Source organism: Oncorhynchus mykiss, chromosome 3 (assembly GCF_013265735.2).
Source record: "Oncorhynchus mykiss isolate Arlee chromosome 3, USDA_OmykA_1.1, whole genome shotgun sequence".
Classification (NCBI taxonomy): domain Eukaryota; kingdom Metazoa; phylum Chordata; class Actinopteri; order Salmoniformes; family Salmonidae; genus Oncorhynchus; species Oncorhynchus mykiss.
Genome location: NC_048567.1, coordinates 19,821,356 through 19,846,660, shown reverse-complemented (window position 1 = coordinate 19,846,660; position 25,305 = coordinate 19,821,356). Strand labels below are relative to the sequence as shown.

General features: G+C 45.1%; 2 protein-coding genes across 6 annotated transcripts in view; one reads left to right on the top strand and one right to left on the bottom strand.

Annotated features, from left to right (window-relative positions):
- The window catches only part of LOC110512516 (zinc-binding protein A33), an 8,399-nt gene extending 4,448 nt beyond the window's left edge, over positions 1 to 3,951 (top strand). For all 4 annotated transcript variants that reach the window (XM_021592863.2, XM_021592868.2, XM_021592867.2 and 1 more), the window contains exon 7: positions 154 to 3,951. In XM_021592863.2, coding sequence (XP_021448538.2) covers positions 154 to 722 — 569 coding nt within the window. In that variant the 3' untranslated portion in view covers positions 723 to 3,951. The remainder of the gene's footprint in view (positions 1 to 153) is intronic.
- On the bottom strand, positions 2,210 to 25,305 carry LOC110512505 (regulation of nuclear pre-mRNA domain-containing protein 2). 2 transcript variants are annotated; one of them, XM_036971328.1, is made up of 11 exons: positions 24,818 to 25,305; positions 16,656 to 16,724; positions 11,878 to 11,898; positions 11,489 to 11,767; positions 9,988 to 10,108; positions 9,547 to 9,722; positions 8,814 to 8,953; positions 8,427 to 8,574; positions 7,877 to 8,058; positions 7,690 to 7,779; positions 2,210 to 7,521 (listed from the first exon to the last, which is right to left on the bottom strand). In XM_036971328.1, exons 2-11 carry the CDS (start codon positions 16,708 to 16,710, stop codon positions 6,628 to 6,630), a joined length of 2,106 nt encoding a protein of 701 aa, XP_036827223.1. In that variant the 5' UTR covers positions 16,711 to 16,724; positions 24,818 to 25,305; the 3' UTR covers positions 2,210 to 6,627. The 2 variants fall into 2 exon arrangements, with proteins under 2 accessions (XP_036827223.1, XP_036827215.1); XM_036971320.1 differs by lacking the exon at positions 24,818 to 25,305 and adding an exon at positions 24,581 to 24,771.

Below are 25,305 nucleotides of genomic sequence, written 5' to 3'. Positions count from 1 at the left end.
GCTGAATTTAAGAGATTACGCCTTCTAGTGACGTAGTGCTAATGTACAAGTATATGTTTTTTTACATTCCTACTTAAAGGGATCCACTTACACATACAGTATACCATTAGACAATTCTAGATTACAACAACTCACCTGAGCCCCCCCTCCCAGATATCACTGAAGTGACCTTTGACCCAGAGACAGCCCACCCCCTCCTCACCCTCTCCCCCAGCTGCACTTCTGTGTGGTTCGAGGAGGACAAAGTTATCCCCAAGGCCTCAGAGGAGGAGCAGCCCCCGAACCCCCGCTGCTTCCACTACTACTACAGTGTCATGGGCCGAGAAGGTTTCATCACCGGACGCCATTACTGGGAGGTGGAGGTGGGCCGCAAGACAGCATGGCGGCTGGGTGTGGCCAGGGAGGACGTCCACCGGGGGGAGATGGACTCCAGCGGGACCAGTAACGGTCTCTGGACCCTATCCCTGAAGGGAGGGGCCATCTTGGCCTGTACAGACCCCAAACCCACCAAGGTCCCGGTGTCCATCAGGCCCGTCCGGATCGGAGTGTTCTTAGACTGTGAGAAGGAGGAAGTAGCGTTCTATAACGCTGTTACCATGACGCCGCTGTACACATTCTCCATGGAAACAGTGTTCGTTCCGCTGATCCCCTTCTATAACCCGTGTGACACGGACAATGGGAGGAACCTGGGTCCCCTAAACCTCTTCAGCCCCTCTATATGAAAGTACAGAGAACCAAGGAGAACCAAGGTTGCACTGGAGTATATTTCGTTTGGGGATGCGGTGGAAGGATAGAGAGAATTTGTAAATGGTTTGTTTTATACAGTGTGTGTTTCTGGTATAATTTCATAGCTGGCTGGAAGTATGATGTAAATTGTATCAGTTAAAAAATCCAATGAGTTTATGATATGCATTTACATTTTACCAGGGAAGGCTGGTGTGAGGAGCTATAGGAGGATGGGCTAATTGCAATGGAATGGAATCAATGGAACGGAGTCAACGAGGTTTCCATATGTTTGATGTGTTTGATACTGTTCAATTTATTCCATTCCACCCAATACAATGAGCCCATCCTCCCACACGCCTCCACTGACATGTACCTAACCAGCTCTATGGTATAGCACTATCAATTCATGTTTATGCCATTGCGTTCAGTTGTTTGCATTGTGGTTTTAATATTGACATTTTATTGGCATTAAATACACAAATAAATAGGTAAACAATTTAACACAAAACCTTGGTCTGTGCTTATAACACCAGAATGTGATATTTTTGTCATATTGTCACATAATAGGTTATGAATGTAGAAAAACCAGACTAAGGTATCGAAAACAAGTCCCAAAAATGAGCAAAGGCCAAATGCCAGTATCCTAGTGGGGGTAGATACCACGGGGCCTCAGGACTTAACAGGAGGGGTTAACTGCACAATGATGTTACCTTTGGCCCATCTATAAATACTGTGGTCATGCATCCACAGCTGTGACACTTTGTCTGCAGTCCAAATGTCACCCTATTCCCTATATAGTGCACTACTTCTGACCAGGGCCCATGGGCCCTAGTAAAATGTAGTGCACTAAATAGGGAATAAGGTGCCATTTGGGATGTATCTATTGTGGCATGGGTATGGGAGAAATGTAGGGGAGGGGGGTGGGAAGAGGGAGGAAGAGGACACACAGGGTGACACTGGAGAGTGTGACACTGTGGGAAAACAACTAAATGTGTGTGACATTGAGTAAGATGACTGACGTGAGGTAGCATGACAACACCGTCACATTTACAGAGACCAAGGCTTCCTCAGTGAGCGTGGCCATTAGTATGATATCTTACACTATGCACGGTGTGCCAGATAGACAGCTAGGAGAAAAGTGCTCCACGAAATGAGATCGTAAAATCTAAGTACACACACGTTATGGCCTGCCTGCCTACCCGAATAACATTATGACAAATTCAAAGCTTTGGAAAAGTACAGAATCAATGACAAGGAAAGGACACTAGATTTTTTTCTCATAATCTTTTGTTTATTCTTCGTTATGTTTTTTTAGACATGAAATAAAGAAAATAACACCTTTCCTTTACAAAACGCCTGTGTGTTGTGTTGTGAAAAAAGGGAGGAGGGAGATCAACAGACTACAGAGCGCTACACACTCCATCACAGCAGAAGGAGTAAACAGACAGAATCAGAATCAGGGCAGAGAGAGATCACTCACATAGTGCAAGGAACGCCAATGAGAACACTGGTGTGAATTTGGGGAGGTCTGTCCCAGCCAGGGAGGGAATTGAATCCACAACCTTCTGGTTCCAAGACCCAGACACTAACCAACCATCCCAAATAGGGTAGGTTTGTTACATTACCCCCTCTTTTGGGAAGCGCTATAATGCAGTAGTGGTATAAAACATGTCAAATTCATCCACATGCACATCTCAGTTCCACTTCAGGAGGGCTAGGTCTCAAATACTGTTTGAGGCTTTTGCATCCATTTTTAATTCAACCTGCTGTTTACATACAAATAGTGCCACTGAATTCCCAAGATGAACAGCAGTTACTGTCTCACCAAGTTACACAATACACTTCAACATGATGTTATCCATCTCATGCTAATGCACAATCAAATAAACCCCGACAACCAAATGGCAAGCAACTAGGTAATTTATCACTCTTCCAATCATGACTGAGTGTCTGAGTGCTTTATATGAAACACTTCCTGTCCTGACTACAATATTCTGTATCTCCTGACTGTGTTATGTCTATATATGCAGTACAGTAGACCTATAAGGTAGTCAGGTCTGCATATAGTACTTTACCGCGGTTTAGCCTGAGACCACCCTACATCATATAAACCAAACGGTGCCTCTTGGAGTGTATTTATAGAATATAGGCTGACTAGCCATTGAATATTTGATTTCATATTTGAGGCACTAAATCAAAGATGAGAGTCATCTGGTGTAGAGCACCTCAGAGGTGCAGGTTTGTGTGATGTTAACCACATACTGAGTCTGGACAAACACAGACCGGTTTCTAAACAAATGTTAGATGATAAGCAGATCATTGAGGACAATCATTTCTAAGCATGGATATGTGAAGTCGACATACAGCTGAAGTTGTGATTTTCTTTTCATTGCACACACATAGGCTAGAGGCTTATACCTAGACACAGATACAAAATGATGTGTCACACGCACGCAGGCATGCACACAACACGGGCACGCACAACACACACAGGTACAATCACACACACAGGTACAATCACACACACACACATAGGTACAATCACACACACAGGTACAATCACACGCACGCACGCACGCACACACACACGCACACACACATACACGTTAGGATGAAGATAACAGTATGACTGATCAATCCTCCAAACACACACAGACAGCTTTTATAAAAGCAGAAAAATATGAATAATAATAATACTGTCTTTGAGGAGATCATGTGGACATGCTGCAATAAACGTCTTTATCTTTAAAGTGACATAGATCATTCTGTATTTTTTAAATATATATATATATATATAAGTTATGTAATGGTGTTATACTGTGAGTGTTATCATCATAGGGTTGAAATAGTACTAATAAAAGTTAATCCAATCAAAATATTTTAGAGATCTATTCGAAGATCCGTGACACGGAAAAATATGCACTTATTCAGTTGTGTTTACGATTTTCAGTTGTTCAAGTTGTATTTTATAAGTTAGTGAAGATTAGTTTGTATGTATACAGTATATTCAATAATCAGCATGTAGGCTTTGCACAGGTGAGAAATTAGATTAGCTTTTTTATATCATCAAGTACAATACAACGACCATTCTATACACTAAACACATTCAACCTTTGAGAGGAGACTTTTAAAACCTTACACATGCAATATTTACAATGCTGAACCTCGTCAGCAGCGTCATAAGGGAGTGTTTGTGTGTGTGTGTGTGTGTGTGTGTGTGTGTGTGTGTGTGTGTGTGTGTGTGTGTGTGTGTGTAGAAACAGATAAACACTGCTTTTAGTATTGCCTAAATTGGTGTTACGGCTCCACACGACAGAGCTTAACGAGCATTGCGGTCGAGATTGAGATTGAGAGTGGAGCCAAATCTCTTCAGTGGTAGAATTTTACATAATCCTTGACATTTCATCACTTACATCAGTTGAATGACAATATAGCAAATAATTTAGGCCCCTCAAACACTAATTTGATATACTGTACTTATCAACATCTATATCTCTATCTTACCATATGGCTTTTAACTTTCATATTACTCTCATATTCATTTTAGCATTAAAAAACGTCTTAGAATTGTGGAAGTGTTTAGAAAGAGAAAGGCCATCGTTTGAAGTTGAAGATGGATGTACTTTCTATGTGTTCCAACAACTGATTGATGTGTTGGTGAACTTAACACGGCTCCTATTTGTGCTTCTCTTATTAAAAATCCTAAATGCTTTTAGATGTAGTCCACTGAACTCAATGTACCATTCATGGTGTTTGTCACGACGGTCAGTTAAAACACTGAGGTAGAGATGTCTTTTGTTAAGCAAAATGTATCTGCACACCTCCTCCTGTAACACATAGCGGCTACAGGAGTTTTAACCACCAGCAAAGTCTTATTGCACTGTAAATCTAGGCTAGAGCAACATAGCTTCAAGCAACTAAAGACAGATGGTGTCATGGCACAGTCCTGGAGATGGTGGTACAGGGAGTTAATAGTTAGTGAAGTTCTCGCAGGACCTTTTTAGGGCATTCAGAGAGACCAATGGCAATAGGGTAGGCTATTAGAACCCATCAACCCATGATTTGACATCTTATCCAGTGCTGTGGATGGATGCTAGTGGGTTAATTTGTGAAGTGTCTGTTTTAGGCTGGAGCAAATAATCAGAACTGCATGTCTACTGTACTGTGAGATCACCATACTAGGCATCAGAGCCGTGGAACACACAGTTGGCTCAAGGCTTCCAGTATGTAGTTCATAGACGACTGTAATGCATTTAGATGTGTGTAGGCAAGGAATAGTCTGACATGGGTCTGTTCTATTATCTCAGGGAAGACTATACTTCCATACTGTACTTTTATAAGTCATCATGGGGTATAAAGGCTGACCCATAAGCTATAAATGAGAAGTCAAGAGGGCAGGACCAACAGTAAAACTACATCTATCGGCCAGATGAAACCATGCCATAATACTGTACTTCACCACCTGCTGCAAGCAAGAGAGGAAGGAAAAGAGGGAGTACAGAAGGAAGGACAGAAGGAAGGACAGAAGGAAGGACAGAAGTAAAGAAGGACATAGAGAAGGGAGGTTTCCTTTTTTAAATGTTAGGACTAAGCCAATGACATCACTCACCAGACCCCTCCTCCTCTCCCTCTCCCACTCTCATAGTTGTAGTCAGCACAATAACAATCAGCACTACATTTCCCAAGATTCACTGGGGATTGCTTAAAGTGCTGAGGTGTGTCCTTGGGGTCTTCAGGTGCTGGGGTGAGGTCAAGGATCAAAACAAGCTCTTTCTCTTGGATTAAACTGATTCTAGAGATCCACTGGGACAGTCAGTCAGAGTTGGCCAACACCTTATAACCAATACAGTCTCTCACGTAGTTGGGAGCGCAATCACATGAGACATCCATTTTAAACAAAAGTTAGACTTAGTTTAGCAGAAGGAATTGATGTTAGAGTTTAGCATTCAGGTGTTAGTGTTGCTGGGGATCCTTTGTATCAGGATGTTTTATCATTCAAGCATTCTAGATGTTTCTATAGGACGGCAGAGGACCAGCAGGAAAATTTCCAGATTCCCGGATTCCCAGGTTTCAGGAAAACTACTAGAGAATGTCACAAGGAGAAGGAATCCAGTCCAGTTTGATAGAAAGGTGATTTAAATTCATCCAGTTTGACGAGAACGTTATGTCATAGTCACATTTATAAGTCCTTGGGGGGGCTAAATCATGTCATTGGTTTCATCATATGAGATAAAAAATGTCAGTTGCAAATTTACGAGCTGTTCGTGCTTTCGTTTTGGTCTGTTTTTCCACATGCTGAGATTAGAGCAGGCATCATCAAAGGTTGTATCATTCCACAAATGGAGTAGGTGGTCATAGATGTAGTTGAACTAGATTGAGTAATGTTCACTTGCCATTTATTTGTTCCTATATCTATGTAAAAGGTTGTGGAACCATTCTGCACACCTCTGAACGTCAAATATATATATCTAAAGAAGCTAGGTTTAACATTTTACTTGTAAACTCTGCAACTGATTTTGTTGGCAGACCGGCAGTCATGCTCTAGTTTACACACTAAAAAAGAGTATGCAGCATAGAAAGTTCAAAAAGAAACAACAACAGCTAAAACGTCTGACAAATTGAACTTGCTTGCTTATATTTCCTATCTTGTGAAAAGTATCTGTGAATTGAAAAAAGTATCTCAAAGATAATGTTAGTGTTAGGTACAGGTGAGTTAGCTATCATAACAACCTACAGCATGTTCGAGGGTTAGAAGTGTTAAATCGAAGTCCCAGCCTCGATAGTAGCAGAGATTTCTTCCTTATTTGGTAAGGGGGGTGTTCGATTGTCTGTCTACAGTGGTGGAGAAGGAAAAGATAATGGGTCTGTGGGGTTTCCCTTGGAGGAGTGCAGGGACTGTTCTCAGGTTGCGGTGGTGGCGGTGTTGTCCTCAGCTGGGGCGTCCATTTTGGCCTCAAGGGCTGGACTACTTGGGGCGGTCACCTCCACTTCAGGGGTTTTAGGAGGGGTTGCCTTGGCGACAGGGCTTTCGATCAGACCCACTGGGGCCGGAGCAGTGTCAGGTTTGGATTCAGGTGCTGGTGGTTCGGGTGTGCCATTGGTGGTCGGAGCAGGTTCAGGGCTCAGCATTGGGGTTGGGGTCGGAGTCTGGATTGGTGTCACAGGCTTGGGGGATTCTGGGGTTGGTGTCACCAGCTTGGGGGGTTCAGGGGTTGATGGTTGGGGTGCAGTTAGTTTGGAGACAGGGGTCAGGGGTGGGGTTGGCTTAGAGGACACCGGGCTTGGAGACACAGCAATAGGCGTTTTGGCTAGTTCAGGTGTTTTCAATTCAGGTATTTTCGGTTCAGGAGTTTTAAAATCGGGAGTTTTGGTTGGTTCAGGTGTTTTCAATTCAGGTATTTTCGGATCAGGAGTTTTGAAATCAGGAGTTTTCAATTCAGGAGTTTTGGCTTGATCAGGTGTTTTGGCAATGGGGCTTGGAGCCTGCTTGGAGACCGGGCTTGGGATTGGGCTGAGTTTGGTCTCAACGGGTTTGGTTATGGTCAACTTTGGTTCAGGAGCTGGTTCAGGAATTTTTCTGATCTCGGGAACCTGGCTAGGTTTGGTAACCGGGGGTGGGCTTGGCTTGGTTTCTGGGACGAAGGCAACACTCTCAGTCTCAGCCTCTGATTCTGGAATCTGGTCGGGGACGTCAGTGTCAGTGTCCAATGGGAGGCCAGTGGTGTTAAACTCCACCCCTGAGTCGCTAGTCTCCAGGTTACCACCTGCCACCTCCTTGGACGACACCTCCAGACCCTGCAGTCAACACACAGAGGTCAGAGGAGAGAGGTCAGGGTGAAGACAGGAGAGCGGGTGAGGATAAGCAAAGAGATTTTAACAGTTATTTTGACAGTATTCCCCTTCCGTTGTTATCATTCATTCCCTCAACTCTACAGAAAGAACCACTGCTTCACTAATACTTACTTTAATGTCCACCTCAGTGCTCTGAGACTTCTCTGTGATGTCGATGGACTGGGCTATAGACTCCTCAAACTGAGTAATGTTCTTCACCACCTGGAAACCACACATACATGTTATGTCAAGTGCTGAGCCTCATATAGGGAACAGGGTGCCATTTGAGACATCACCAGTGTCTCTGTCTGTGTGGTACCTGTCTGAAGGCATCTCCCTCGTCCTCCTTGCCTGCGTTTTGGGCAATCTTCTCGATGGCTCGGGCCTTGGCAGCCCTCTTCTTCTGCTTGACCAGGCAGGACAGCAGACACACCAACAGCAGGAGAACCAGGAAGCCCACCAGTGCAATGATTGCCACATAGAGGGACGGCAGCTTGTAGGCTGGAGGAGAGAGGGGAGGGGGAGGGAGAGTAGGGAGAAGGGAGAAAGAGGGAATATAGAGGGGGAGTGTGGCGAAGGGGAGAGACAGAGGAGAAGAGGAGACGAGAGATACACAGAGAAGAGAGAGAGATAATGGGAGAGGAGATAGAGGTGAAGGGAGAAAAGGAGAGATAATGTTAATAAATGATTATCTCCTCACCCTCCACCGCCCCATAGACGTAAGCCCCCAAGTTGGTTTACAGTTGGTCGATGACCCTGAACTGGCAAAGTCCTCCAATCCAGCCCCCTCTCCATCATCCTCCCATCCCTCTTTCCTCCTTACTCCTCTCCTCTGTTTTCCTCTCCTCCATTCATCCCCCTCTCCTCACCCTCCACTTCCAGGTAGACGTTGGACACAGGAAACCCCAGTATGTCCGTGACCTTGAACTGTCCGACGTCGCTGGCCTTGACCTGGTCCAGGATGACCACAGACGGATCCAGAGAGATCCGCCCCACCAGATCCAGGTCTGCTGGCACCTATCATCAACCAAGAGCCATGGTCGGTTCAAAAGTTCAATCACTTATTGGCAAATAAAAGTAAATCAATTGGATATAAATATTTGGTAAGACTTCACTTCAAGCCAACAGGTATAATGCATTATAAGACTTCTCATAAGCATATATAAGTGATAATGTATTATTACCATCCCACAGTGCGCTATAGGGAGTAGGATTAGGGTAGTATTTGAGTGATTTTAAATCAGCCGTTCCAGTACCGTTAACTGTCCCCCGTCCAGGATCTGTCTGGTTTTGAAGTCGTAGTCGGGCGTGTAGAACAGACGCACCATGGAGGCATTCAGAATCAGGTTGATCTTCAGGGTGCCAGCGTACGGCAGCTTCACAAAGTTCTGGTGTTCTGGGAGACAGAGACAGAAAGAGAGAGATGAAGAGAAGAAGAGAGAGAGGGGGGGGGGTTATTTAATTATGAATTTATGGATTCCATAATGAGAGGAAGAAGGAGACAAAAGAAAGAGGGATAAAGAGACGGGAAGAGAAGAAGAGCCAGAGGGAGAGAGAAAAAAGAGAGAGAGGGCATTTAACAAACAAAACATTTTGGAACACTATAGGCAAAATAATCCATTTGAAGCTGGAATTGTTAACGGCGAAACTGCCACGTCTGTTTGCAATACTACAACAACAATGAAGTTACTGCAAACAACAAACACTGTTTTCCCCTCTGACATTATTGCACGCGCGATAGAAGAGCAGAATATGTACTGCAAATGTTTTACCAGGTTGTGCAGCACTCCTCACCTCTGCTTCACCTAACAAAACAACTACAATAACAACAGCGGTAGGGCGGACAGTGGCGCTGATCCCCTACTGCGGATTCCATCTTTAAACCCATTGATGACTAACTTTACAGCGAACTTGCAGCAGGTTGGAAATAAACAGAGAAAACGTAAGGGTTGGCCACAGAAGGTAGAGGGAGGATGAAAACAAATGTACCTTTGACATTTAGGCAGACCTTCCTCATGATCTTCAGGTTCGTGTCTCTGACGGTGTAGCTTCCCTCATCGGCGCCTGTCACGGCGTTGAGGGTGACCCGGCGCTCGTTGACACTCAGGCGCCCCTGGTACCCGTCTCTGAAGAGCCCTCCTCGGGTCATCAGCACCAGGGGCGGCCTGGAGGGTTAATGAAGAACCATAATAGAACTTGCTATCACAACAGTCATGATATTGCTCAGAATAACAGAATGATATAATGATGGTGTAACGATAATTATCATATTGATAATGCTATCGCGATAACGATGATGCTATCATGACAACCACAATAGTATCGCAATATCACGATACTACATCGTGATAATCAATGTTGATGGGAGACAGTAAATCCTCCTTTGAGGAAAGCAGAGAAGTTTACATTTTGACAGAGAAACAACTGTACCTGGAAGTCAGGTTGGCCTCCACAGAACTGGGCCTATACTCCAGGGTGATGGGAGCCTCCACCCCTGCCAGCTGGATGTGGTAGTTCTCCCCATACTTAATGTTCTGCTCATTGGAACAGTCTAAAAGACAGAGAAAGGGGTGGGAGAGGCAGGGACGGTTCGATACAGAGACAGAACAAGAGAAAGGAATGAGGATATAAAAGGGGAGGACAAGGGGAAAGAGAGGGAGACAAGAGATCAGGAAACAGAGAGAGAGAGAAACAGAAAGGGAAGACAAAAGAATGAGAGAGAACCATGTGAGGAAAATAGAAGAGAATGACATAGAGGAGAAGAACAAGAGAGAGAAAAGGAGGATAAAGACAGAAGAAAAACAGCAGGGATGGATGGATGGGAGGGATGAACGGACGGATGGGGTGGTTAAATAGCTGCATAATTACTGCCTGTTAACTACACGCTGTTAACTACACACACACCTCCTCTCCACACACTGTTAACTCCACACACACCTCCTCTCCACACACTGTTAACTCCACACACACCTCCTCTCCACACACTGTTAATTCCATATGGTGCTGTCAAGGCGCCACACAACTAGCCAGCTCAACACAGTTAACTGCATCATTTGATATCAGACAACTGCATCAACTGATTTAGCATGTGGCATAAAACCATTGGTTGTTGCGTGCGACTGCAATATAGACAGCCTGGAACGCCAATCCATGCAGAGCAAAGCTCAGTCTTCACAGCATCACCGAGTCATCATTCCTCTCTGACTGTGTGTATCTGTGTCCCAAACAGCACACTATTCCCTATACCTTTAAAAAAAAAATTTAACTAGGCAAGTCCGTTAAGAACAAATTCTTATTTACAATGACGGCCTACCCCGGCCAAACCCGGGCGACACTAGGCCCAATTGTGCACCACCCTATGGGACTCCCAATCACAGCTGGATGTGATGCAGCCTGGATTCGAACCAGGAACTGCAGTGACTCCTCTTGCACTGAGACGCAGTGCCTTACAGCACTCGGAAGCCCCTATAACTTTCCTTCTTCCAACCCCCCTCCCAGAGACAACTTTCCTTCTTCTAGCCCCCCTCCCAGAGACAACTTTCCTTCTTCCAACCCCCCTCCCAGAGACAACTTTCCTTCTTCTAACCCCCCTCCCAGAGACAACTTTCCTTCTTCCAACCCCCCTCCCAGAGACAACTTTCCTTCTTCTAACCCCCTCCCAGAGACAACTTTCCTTCTTCTAACCCCCCTCCCAGAGAGCAACTTTCCTTCTTCCAACCCCCCTTCCAGAGACAACTTTCCTTCTTCCAACCCCCCTCCCAGAGACAACTTTCCTTCTTCCAACCCCCCTCCCAGAGACAACTTTCCTTCTTCCAACCCCCCTTCCAGAGACAACTTTCCTTCTTCCAACCCCCCTCCCAGAGACAACTTTCCTTCTTCCAACCCCCCTCCCAGAGACAACCTTCCTTCTTCCAACACTCGGACCGCATACCTCTGACGATGAGTGTGATGCGTCGGACCTCTTCCGGCTGTTCGTTGTTCTTCACCGAGTACGTCCCCTCGTCCCCCTCGCCCACGTTCGCTAGGATCAGGTGACTGAGCTGACTGTTGAGCTTGGCACGGTTACCGACCACGGATCCACCCCGCATCAGGACCACCTCAACCCCCGCCTTGGCACTACTGGGCTGGAACAAAACCTCTGCAGCCAGGGAGGGCAGCTGCAGATGGAAGTCCTCCCCAAAGAACATGGTCTTCTGGGAGTCTTCTTTACCTGGGAGGTGGTGGGAGGGTATGTTTACAATTTTCACAGAAATGCATCACAAAGCTTAGTACTATATCATAACTAATGATGCATTGATAACAGATGGCAGGGATGCTTACCTTTCAAAGGGGCCGACAGAGCTACAGACAAAGAGAAAAGAGGTTGGTGATATTTCATATTTATGCATAGAAATGTAATTCATCAAATATGTTAAATATATGACCGATAACTATACTGTGTCTTAAGGACCCATAAGAAACAAAAATGAAGGTTGTGTCTATTACTCCTCCTGGTGGAGTATTCCACACACTGAACCTGTACACACTGAACCTGTACACACTGAACCTGTTTTTACACTGAACCTGTTTTTACACTGAACCTGTACACACTAAACCTGTACACACGGAACCTGTTTTTACACTGAACCTGTACACACTGAACCTGTACACACGGAACCTGTACACACTGAACCTGTACACACTGAACCTGTTTTTACACTGAACCTGTACACACTGAACCTGTACACACTGAACCTGTACACACTGAACCTGTACACACTGAACATGTACACACGGAACCTGTACACAATGAACCTGTACACACTGAGCCTGTACACACGGAACCTGTACACACTGAACCTGTTTTTACACTGAACCTGTACACACTGAACCTGTACACACTGAACCTGTACACACTGAACCTGTACACACTGAACATGTACACACGGAACCTGTACACAATGAACCTGTACACACTGAGCCTGTACACACGGAACCTGTTTTTACACTGAACCTGTACACACTGAACCTGTACACACTGAACCTGTACACACTGAACATGTACACATGGAACCTGTACACAATGAACCTGTACACACTGAGCCTGTACACACGGAACCTGTTTTTACACTGAACCTGTTTTTACACTGAACCTGTACACACTGAACCTGTTTTTACACTGAACCTTGACACACTGAACCTGTACACACTGAACCTGTACATACTGAACCTGTACACACTGAACCTGTTTTTACACTGAACCTGTTTTTACACTGAACCTGTACACACTGAACCTGCACACACTGAACCTGTACACACAGAACCTGTTTTTACACTGAACCTGTACACACTGAGCCTGTACACACGTAACCTGTTTTTACACTGAACCTGTACACACTGAACCTGTTTTCACACTGAACCTGTACACACTGAACCTGTACACACTGAAACTGTTTTTACACTGAACCTGTACACACTGAACCTGTACACACTGAACCTGTACACACTGAACATGTACACACGGAACCTGTACACAATGAGCCTGTACACACGGAACCTGTTTTTACACTGAACCTGTACACACTGAACCTGTACACACTGAACCTGTACACACTGAACATGTACACACAGAACCTGTACACAATGAACCTGTACACACTGAGCCTGTACACACGGAACCTGTTTTTACACTGAACCTGTACACACTGAACCTGTTTTTACACTGAACCTTGACACACTGAACCTGTACACACTGAACCTGTACACACGGAACCTGTACACACTGAACCTGTACACACTGAACCTGTTTTTACACTGAACCTGTTTTTACACTGAACCTGTACACATTGAACCTGTTTTTACACTGAACCTGTACATACTGAACCTGTACACACATAACCTGTTTTTACACTGAACCTGTTTTTACACTGAACCTGTTTTTACACTGAAACTGTACACACTGAACCTGTTTTACACTGAATCTGTACACACGGAACCTGTACACACTGAACCTGTACATACTGAACCTGTACACACTGAACCTGTTTTTACACTGAACCTGTTTTTACACTGAACCTGTACACACTGAACCTGTTTTTACACTGAACCTGTACACACTGAACCTGTACACACAGAACCTGTTTTTACACTGAACCTGTACACACTGAACCTGTACACACAGAACCTGTTTTTACACTGAACCTGTTTTTAAACTGAACCTGTACACACTGAACCTGTTTTTACACTGAACCTGTACACACTGAACCTGTACACACATAACCTGTTTTTACACTGAACCTGTTTTTACACTGAACCTGTTTTTACACTGAACCTGTACACACTGAACCTGTTTTTACACTGGACCTGTTTTAACACTGAACCTGTTTTTACACTGAATCTGTACACACTGAACCTGTTTTTACACTGAACCTGTTTTTACACTCAACCTGTACACATTGAACCTGTTTTTACACTGAACCTGTACACACTGAACCTGTTTTTACACTGAACCTGTACACACTGAACCTGTTTTTACACTGATCCTGTACACACTATACCTGCACACACTGAACCTGTACACACACACAAACTACTCTGGACACACACACTGCTCTGGACAGCTCCACACTACTCTGGACAGCTCCACACTACTCTGGACAGCTCCACACTACTCTGGACAGCGCCACACTACTCACTGCTCTGGACAGCTCCACACTACTCTGGACAGCTCCACACTACTCTGGACAGCTCCACACTACTCTGGACCGCTCCACACTACTCTGGACAGCTCCACACTACTCTGGACAGCTCCACACTACTCTGGACAGCTCCACACTGCTCTGGACAGCTCCACACTACTCTGGACAGCGCCACACTACTCACTGCTCTAGACAGCTCCACACTACTCTGGACAGCTCCACACTACTCTGGACAGCTCCACACTGCTCTGGACAGCTCCACACTACTCTGGACAGCTCCACACTGCTCTGGACACTGCTCTGGACAGCTCCACACTGCTCTGGACAGCTCCACACTGCTCTGGACAGCTCCACACTACTCTGGACAGCTCCACACTACTCTGGACCCTACTCTGGACAGCTCCACGCTACTCTGGACAGCTCCACACTGCTCTGGACACTACTCTGGACAGCTCCACACTGCTCTGGACACTACTCTGGACAGCTCCACACTACTCTGGACACTAGACAGCTCCACACTGCTCTGGACAGCTCCACACTGCTCTGGACAGCTCCACACTGCTCTGGACAGCTCCACACTACTCTGGACAGCTCCACACTGCTCTGGACAGCTCCACACTGCTATGGACAGCTCCACACTACTATGGACACTACTCTGGACAGCTCCACGCTACTCTGGACACTACTCTGGACAGCTCCACACTACTCTGGACACTACTCTGGACAGCTCCACACTACTCTGGACACTACTCTGGACAGCTCCACACTACTCTGGACAGCTCCACGCTACTCTGGACACTACTCTGGACAGCGCCACACTACTCTGGACACTACTCTGGACAGCTCCACACTACTCTGGACACTACTCTGGACAGCGCCACACTACTCTGGATACTACTCTGGACAGCTCCACACTACTCTGGACACTGCTCTGGACAGCACCACACTATTCTGGACAGCTCCACACTGCTCTGGACAGCGCCACACTACTCTGGACAGCTCCACACTACTCTGGACAGCTCCACACTACTCTGGACACTGCTCTGGACAGCACCACACTATTCTGGACAGCTCCACACTGCTCTGGACAGTGCCACACTACCCTGGACAGCTCCACACTACTCTGGACACTACTCTGGACAGCTCCACACTGCTCTGGACAGCGCTACACTACTCTGGACAGCGCCACACTGCTCTGGACAGCTCCACACTGCTCTGGACAGCTCCACACTGCTCTGGACAGCTCCACACTGCTCTGGACCCTACTCTGGACAGCTCCACGCTACTCTGGACACTGCTCTGGACCCTACTCTGGAAAGCTCCACACTACTCTGGACACTGCTCTGGACAGCTCCACACTGCTCTGGACAGCTCCACACTACTCTGGACAGCTCCACACTACTCTGGACAGCTCCACACTACTCTGGACAGCTCCACACTACTCTGGACAGCTCCACACTACTCTGGACAGCTCCACACTACTCTGGACACTGCTCTGGACAGCTCCACACTACTCTGGACAGCTCCACACTACTCTGGACAGCTCCACACTACTCTGGACAGCTCGACACTGCTCTGGACACTACTCTGGACAGCTCCACACTACTCTGGACAGCTCCACACTGCTCTGGACACTACTCTGGACAGCTCCACACTGCTCTGGACACTACTCTGGACAGCTCCACACTGCTCTGGACAGCTCCACACTACTCTGGACACTACTCTGGACAGCGCCACACTACTCTGGCCAACTCCACACTGCTCTGGACAGCTCCACACTGCTCTGGACAGCGCCACACTGCTCTGGACAGCTCCACACTACTCTGGACAGCTCCACACTGCTCTGGACAGCTCCACACTGCTCTGGACAGCTCCACACTACTCTGGACAGCTCCACACTACTCTGGACAGCTCCACACTGCTCTGGACAGCTCCACACTGCTCTGGACAGCTCCACACCACTCTGGACAGCTCCACACTACTCTGGACAGCTCCACACTACTCTGGACAGCTTCACACTACTCTGGACAGCTCCAAACTGCTCTGGACAGCTCCACACTGCTCTGGACAGCTCCACACTACTCTGGCCAACTCCACACTGCTCTGGACAGCGCCACACTGCTCTGGACAGCTCCACACTACTCTGGACAGCGCCACACTACTCTGGACAGCGCCACACTGCTCTGGACAGCTCCACACTACTCTGGACAGCGCCACACTGCTCTGGACAACTCCACACTGCTCTGGACAGCTCCACACTACTCTGGACAGCTCCACACTACTCTGGACAGCTCCACATAACTCAACTGAATCAGAGATGGATGACTGCTACCGTCACATTCCCCCTTTTGACCTCAATAAAGTATTATCTCATGTGACCTTATCATAACTGGTCATACATCTCTGGGCTTAACGACATACCTGAGCAGAGCAGCAAGCTCAGCACCACTGCCACACTGACTGTCTTCATCTTCATCAGATCTCCTGGCTCTGGAAAGAAGGAGAGATGAAGGGAAGATAAGATAAAGGAAAGATTGAGTATAAACAAAAATGGTGTTTGATAAGTGGCACATTAGAATATAATGCCACTCCATCTCTATCTGTCCCCTCCACATCCTCTTCTCCTCCCTCAGTTGTTCTTTCTGTGTCTCCATCTGATTGTGTTTGGATGGGTGGGGGTGAGGGTGAGGGAGGTGCTCCCTTAGCTAATTCATAGACAATGATAGAATGTTGTGGTGGTGACATCATCTCATGGTGACATCATCGCATGAAGTGGAGCCGAGAGGATGTCCTTTGGATCACTTAACTTGTCTGACATCACCAGAGGAGTGAATGCAGTGTGTGTGTGTGTGTGTGTGTGTGTGTGTGTGTGTGTTTGTGATCATCAGTCACGTTATATCAGTCACGTTATATCAGTCACGTCATATCAGTCACGTTATATCAATCATGTTCAAAGTATTCCAACATGGCCAAGGTTTTTCATCTACTGACGACTGTCAACACATGATTACTTAAAGAAAAAACTGCTCAGTAGATATTTTGCAGCATTGAATCCCTACACCTGATGTCCAGGGGAATTCAATTTACCACCAATGCAAAATGTTTGATGTTATATTTTGACATGTACAAACGAGAGGCTCCCAATGGATCCAGACAGGGATTGGTATATTGATTAGGTGTCAGTGAACATGCCTGAATTAAAACAGCCTGGTAATAATTAATGGTAATTGGGACTGGGGGGAGCTGGGTAATTACTTGGCTGGGTTTCAAACAGAGATCCACCTTTTCCTTAATTACAGCCAGTTTGCTACAGCAGGAAAATAATCCTGCAGCAACAGGAAATGTGAATTATTATGTGGATTATAATTAATGGACATTTTTGTAGGGGTTGATACATTTTTCATTGGGGCAAATCAAGTCTGAAATTTCAAAGTGGAAATTACAAACTTCAGAATCCCTTTGAAACCTCAAATACATTTCACATTTTAAATGTCCTGCATAGAAGGAAAGTTATTCTGTAACAGGATGCTTAATCAGGAGTGTATACACTGTAGGACACTGCGATCCTGAACACTAGAGATGAAAAGAGATAGCATTTAGACATTTAGACACAGGCCTGAACTGTTGGCTGTGTGTGTGTGTGTGTGTGTGTGTGTGTGTGTGTGTGTGTGTGTGTGTGTGTGTGTGTGTGTGTGTGTGTGTGTGTGTGTGTGTGTGTGTGTGTGTGTGTGTGTGTGTGTGTGTGTGTGAAAGAGAGAGGGAATGTGTGTACAAAGCAGGAAGCATTAAGCCACCTGCAGAGACCCGATCTGTTGGCAGGAGCAGAAAACCTGCTGCTCTCATTTGTTAATGAGGACAATTAGCATGTGATAATGTCATAATTCCCCAACCACCATCTCTCTCTGCTACAAGACACTCTTATCTAATCTTCTCCTCTCTCTGTTTCTCTCTCTCTCCCAGACTCTTACACCCTGCACTGGGCAGAGAGCCGAGCCACTATCATAGCCTGAAAGCACAGTCATTTTATTAAATCTGAACCAAAAGACAGGACACAGCGGAGCCCCAGAGGAGAGGGTCCCTCAGACAACACCAGCAACAACCACACATCAGTTGTGACCCCTTGGTACAGCCATGTTCTGTCTGTATAGGTTGATTCTGCGTTGAGAACACGTTGGGAACGTTGGGAACACCTTGCTGTGTTCTTATTACTGAAGAATTACATGGTAATAAGAACATGTTTTTCTTCAAACTGTATTGTTGGTTAAGGGCTTGTAATTAAACATTTCACTGTATTCAGCATTTCCCTGTTGTATTTGGTGCATGTGACAAATCAAATTGGATTTGATGTTATATCATAATGTGTGAACACAGGCGTGTGAAACATGTTCATATCTTTGTGTTACTACAGCACGTAATGGGAATTATCTGCGCTGTTGTTTTTAGAGGACCTGTGAAGCAGATAATCCAAGATCTTCTACTCCATTTAAGGAGGAAAAAATAGTTTTTGGAATCATTTGGGGCCAGAAACCTTACATAAAATCACATGTGAAAGGAACACGTGAAAAAACACGTGGTTTATGGACACGTGTGAACACAGGTGTAAACAAATCATGTGAAATATGTCACATGTAAAATAAAAAACATTCACATGAGTCAGACACGTATGTGAACAAATCAAGTGAAAAATGTAATGTGGGAAAAGCAGACATGTGAGTCAGATGTGTTTTTTAAATATTTTTTTTAAATAAAAATAAAAAGGACAAATTTGACATGTTGTTTTTTTGTAAGGGAAACAACACCCTGGTGCCTAAATGGGTTTACAGTGACACACACACACAAACAAGCACACACACACACACGCACACACACACACACACACACACACACACACACACACACACACGCACACACGCACACACGCACACACGCACACACGCACACACACACACACAAACACGCCTCCTCTCCTTTGGGCTTTTAACCATGAGCTGCCGGACTGGGCCATCTGCTATCCTTCACTCCCTCCCTCTTTTCTTCCCTTCCTCTTTCTGTATCTCTCTCTCTTTCTGTCCCCTATTCACCTAGACTTCTCTATCTGTCACTCTCTCTTCCTTCCTCAGTCCCTCTCTATCAGTCCAGCTCTATCTGTCACTCTCTCTTCCTCCCTCAGTCTCTCTCTATCCAGTTCAGCTCTATCTGTCACTCTTTCTTCCTTCCTCAGTCCCTCTCTATCAGTCCAGTTCTATGTCACTCTCTCTTCCTTCCTCAGTCCCTCTCAATCAGTCCCTCTCTCAGTCCCTCTCTATCAGTCCCTCTCTATCAGTCCTTCTCTCAGTCCCTCTCTATCAGTCCCTCTCTCAGTCCCTCTCTATCAGTCCCTCTCTCAGTCCCTCTCTATCAGTCCCTCTATATCAGTCCCTCTCTCAGTCCCTCTATATCAGTCCCTCTCTCAGTCCCTCTATCATGCCCTCTCTATCAGTCCCTCTCTATCAGTCCATCTATATCAGTCCCTCTATATCAGTCCCTCTCTATCAGTCCCTCTCTATCAGTCCCTCTCTCAGTCCCTCTCTATCAGTCCCTCTCTATCAGTCCCTCTCTCAGTCCCTCTCTATCAGTCCCTCTCTATCAGTCCTTCTCTCAGTCCCTCTATCAGTCCCTCTCTATCAGTCCCTCTCTCAGTCCCTCTCTATCAGTCCCTCTCTATCAGTCCCTCTCTCAGTCCCTCTATCAGTCCCTCTCTATCAGTCCCTCTCTATCAGTCCCTCTATATCAGTCCCTCTCTATTAGTCCCTCTCTATCAGTTCCTCTCTATCAGTCCCTCTCTATCTGTCATGTATTTCACTCTCTTTTTACAGCCACCCTCTTTATTTTATTTTCCTGCCTCCCTCTTTCTCTCTGTTTCTTCCCACATCTCTTATCCTATTTCCTTCCCTGCATCATCTTCTCATCCATCTTCCAATTTGTCCCTGTCTCTCTCTTTTTTTCTGTCTGACTCAGCTGTTACTTTCTCTCCTCTCCTGCTTTCTGTCCTTCTATCTTTTCTCATTCTATTTCCTGTTCTGCCTCATGCTACTCTCTCTATCCCTCTCTTCTCTCTCTTTATTTCCCATTCCATTTCTGCTATGCCTCCTCTGTCCTTCCCTCTCATTCTTCTTTTCTCCCCTCCCTCTCTTTCTCTCCCTCCCTCTCTCTTTCTCCTCTCATGCCCCCTTTCACCCTCTCCTCCTCCTTATCTTATAAAATCTCAGCTCCAGCAGCATCCCACTCTGAACTCAAAGACTGTGTCTGTCTTCATCTGAGATTTGTTCCAAATGGCACCCTATGTATTCCACTACTTTTGATCAGGGTCCATACGGCTCTGATCAAAAGTAGGGCACTATATAGGGAATAGGGTGCCATTTGGGATGCACCCTCTGAGTCTCTGGTCACTGAGAAGGGAGAGCGGAGGAGGAATAGACAGGCCTTTGTTGAGCTCCTTTAAAGAGGCGGAAAAGCCTTCAATGACTGCAGATGCATGAACCCCACAAAGATGTCTCTGTCTGTCCTTCATTCCTTCACCTTCACATCGTTTCCTTCATTCTCCTTGGCTTACATAACCCCAGTGGTTGGTGCATCTATCCCCTAACACTTCTGTCACTGTAATGAAGGCAAAGTATCCAGTCGGGCTGCAAGGAAATGCACACCCCAAACACACACACACACACTAGATACAATACACACACACATGCACACACACTTGTCCATAAATCACGTAGACACAAACACACATGACCAATATTCACTTCCTCTCTCCCTCTTTCCCTTCTCTCCTCCCTCATCAGAAAATACATTCTTAAATCATGAAGTGTCAGAAAAGCAAAAGGTATCACTGCGCCAACAGAACAGTACTAGGCTGTAGGCTGTAGGCTGAATGTTATACTGGAGGTCATGGGTTTCTGGTTAGTTAAAATGACAATGGGTGCATCTCAATAGTCTCTCTTAGTCTCCTTTCCTTCATCTGCTCTGATGAGTGTAAAACTACTTGATAGGTGAAAGCAGATTCACAACAATACACATCAACCATATTGCTTTCATCAATTTTGTGGCAAGGAGACGGATAAAGGAAAGGAGACAAGGGGAAGAAGCCACTTTAGACTGTTGAGATGCAGCCCTGGGCTGCCTGCCTGGAAGTGTTGTGTAAATCAAAATGGATGATGGATGAGGTCTCATACCACACAGACATAGACTGACTCTTCATTTATCCACCGCCTTCCCTTCTTTAAGTACTCTAAAAAATATTCTCTCTATCTCTCTCTCTGTCTAGGTCCATGTCTCTATCTCACTGTACAGTTGAAGTTGGAAGTTTACATACACCTGAGCCAAATACATTTGAACTCAGTTTTTCACAATTCCTGACATTTAATCCCAGTAAAAATTCCCTGTTTTAGGTCAGTTAGGATCACCACTTTATTCTAAGAATGTGAAATGTCAGAATGGTAGTAGAGAGAATTAATATTTATATAATAAATATTTCAGCTTTTATTTCTTTCATCACGTTCCCAGTGGGTCAGAAGTTTACATACACTCAATTAGTATTTGGTAGCATTGCCTTTAAATTGTTTAACTTGGGTCAAACATTTTGGGTAGCCTTCCACAAGCTTCCCACAATAAGTTGGGTGAATTTTGTCCCATTCCTCCTGACAGAGCTGGTGTAACTGAGTCAGATTTGTAGGCCTCTTTGCTCGCACACACTTTTTCAGTTCTGCCCACAAATGTTCTATAGGATTGAGGTCAGGCTTTGTGATGGCCACCCCAATACCTTGACTTTGTTGTCCTTAAGCCATTTTGCCACAACTTTGGAAGTATGCTTGGGGTCATTGTCCATTTGGAAAACCCATTTGTGACCAAGCTTTAACTTCCTGATTGATGTCTTGAGATGTTGCTTCAGTATATCCACATAATTTTCCCACCTCATGATGCCATCTATTTTGTGAAGTGCACCAGTCCCTCCTGCAGCAAAGCACCCCCACAACATGATGCTGTCACCCCCGTGCTTCACGGTTGGGATGGTGTTCTTCGGCTTGCAAGCCTCCCCTTTTCTCCTCCAAACATAACAATGGTCATTATGGCCAAACAGTTCTATTTTTGTTTCATCAGACCAGAGGACATTTCTCCAGAAAGTACAATGATTGTCCCCATGTGCAGTTGCAAACCGTAGTCTGGCTTTTTTATGGTGGTTTTGGAGCAGTGGCTTCTTCCTTGCTGAGCTGCCTTTCAGGTTATGTCGATATAGGATACGTTTTACTGTGGATATAGATACTTTTGTACCCGTTCCTCCAGCATCTTCAGCAAGGTCCTTTGCTGTTGTTCTGGGATTGATTTGCACTTTTCACACCGAAGTTTGTTCATCTCTAGGAGACAGAACGCGTCTCCTTCCTGAGTGGTATGACGGCTGTGTGGTCCCATGGTGTTTATACTTGCATACTATTGTTTGTACAGGTGAATGTGGTACCTTCAGGTGTTTGGAAATTGCTCCCAAGGATGAACCAGACTTGTGGAAGTCCACACATTTTTTCTGAGGTCTTGGCTGATTTTCCCATGATGTCAAGCAAAGAGGCACTGAGTTTGAAGGTAGGCCTTGAAATTAATCCACAGATACACCTCCAATTGACTCAAATGATGTCAATTAGCCTATCAGAAGCTTCTAAAGCCATGACATAATTTTCTGGAATTTTCCAAGCTATTTAAAGGCACAGTCAACTTGTAAACAATTGTTGGAAAAATTACTTGTGTCATGCACAAAGTAGTTGTCCTAATCGACTTGCCAAAACTATAGTTTGTTAACAAGAAATTTGTGGAGTGGTTGAAAAACGAGTTTTAATGACTCCAACCTAAGTCTATGTAAACTTCTGACTTCAACTGTATTTCTCTTTCTCCCCCTCTCTCTATGTGTATTTCTCTCTATCCCTCTTTCTCTCAATCACTCTGTCTTTCTCTCTCTCTATTTCTCCCTCTCAGTCTCTCACTCTCTCTTATATATATATATATGAAAGGAGTGGACAGGTTTCCACCATATTGCATTCACCTGTTAGATTTTGTCAGATCAGAGGTCATGAGGGGGAAGAGTGCTACAGTAAATGTCCTTATCCTCAACTCATCATTGTCTTTCAAGTGAGGACATAGAAAGACAACTCACAGATGATGTAGCTTCATAATTTCCTAATTGTGACAGTTGAAAATAGGCCATTACAGGAGGTAGCAATATATCAATCAGCATCACTTCCAGTTTACAGTCATCCAATAAAAATATATATGTGCCAAATTAGAGACAGACAGCAAAAACAAATAGGTGTGTAATGTGTTTCTATCATAACCAGAACATATTAAAATAATCCCCTCCCAACAGTAACAAGACATGGGAATATTCCCACATCCTTTGATTAAAGTCTCTTGTGTACAAGACAAACACGTGTTCATAAAATCCCAACAGATAAACCTCAGAGGATAAAAAGGCTTGAATAGCAGTGACATACAGGCCAAGGCCATCCCTTAACAGCGATCAGGTGATGACTGATGACCAGCAGCGCACACTACTGTACTATACTGCCATGTACCTGAACAGTTGGCAATTGTAACATGCAGGCAGCGCAGACTCAGGCCACCATATGTCATCAACATATAAGCGGCGGGGGCGACACTGCACAGCACCGGAGGCAGCAGCGCGCCGGTACAAGCTGCAGGAGCACATCGTTCAATTTATAATGGATGGATGCTTTAAAAATAAAGGATTCAGTATAGGCTAAACCATTCGATAAAAAAATAATAGTCCTAAATATTAAGATATACTGATTGGGAGACAGGATCCGTAGACTATTCATTTGCATTGATTAGATGTGTATTATGCATCAATAATCTTACAGTGCCAAACTGAGTCAAACAATTCATCTCGACATGAATTAACAGGTACTGCGAATTAAGGCGACATATTGCATTCCATGATGGGAATATTCAAGGATATTTCAAATAACATAGCCTATTGCATATCCCTGCTAGGCTACATTGTTTCAGTGAGTTTTTCTTGTCATAGGCTATGGCTCAAATTCTGAAGCAATATCTTACATTAGGCTATATAGGCCTAATCTAAATGGTCATAAATAGGGACCGGCATTGGACCGGCACGAGCCTATCCAACCTGTGTAGCTTAATGATTGCACCCGTGTGTGGCATTCTGTAGAGCAGACTGTGAAATCAGCATGGTAATGCATTATTGAAAACGTGTCCCATCATACCACCATCCCGATGATGCGCATAGTCTGTTTAATCGTCCCCCCCCAATAAACGTAACAACCTAATCACAATTTTCTCACCTTTCATCTTCTCCGGAACAAGCACGCCCTGTTTTCATCCAATAAAGCCCTTATCGGATAATAATCGGCTATTAACCTAACATCTCAATATGCAGGAAAGCCAACAGACACCCTCACGAGCATTTCACCAAAAACTGCAGAATTTAACCCGTCACGCACCAGGTGGCGAATTTATTTGAAGAATCTCATCACATCCACCACATGTAAAAACATTTTTTATCCCCTTAGCTCACTCACCTTTAAATTCACACTACCTCCTCCGTATTGACAGAGTAGGCAACGTTACAACGTGTTTGTAGGAGGAGAAATATGTAGCCTAGCCTATCGATGCATGTATTTCTCTCCGTTCTTGGTGTCACCCTCCCTCTCAATCGCGCCCCCCAAGAGCAGCACTTGACGACTGGGGCTGAACATTTGGAAGATGCTCAGAATATGTCGGCTTTTGCTTTCGGTCGGAGCCGCTCGACTATTGTCGGTAAACACCGGATTCGATTGCCCCAAGCAAGGCAACGATTGCTTGTTGTTTGTCTTTTTAACTGAAGTGGTTTATTTTCCTTATACTAAAACATAATAGCTGTATTGTGTATAGGCTATTCAGCTGAGACGTAGAAGTGAAGGCTGAGTCGAAGGATTTAGTTCAACCTCAATCGAGTATATATATCTATGATGTATTAAAACAACCCAAAGCCCAGACTATGCCAGAATGAAGGGACAGAACACAGATA

What these genes read in the sequence shown, in the direction of transcription:
- LOC110512505 (XM_036971320.1), bottom strand. An exon ending in GAGCTTGCTGCTCTGCTCAG is followed by an intron (nt 11,899 to 16,655) that starts GTATGTCGTTAA and finishes CTTTGTCTGTAG; the next exon opens with CTCTGTCGGCCCCTTTGAAA. An exon ending in AGGGAGATGCCTTCAGACAG is followed by an intron (nt 7,780 to 7,876) that starts GTACCACACAGA and finishes TGTGGTTTCCAG; the next exon opens with GTGGTGAAGAACATTACTCA.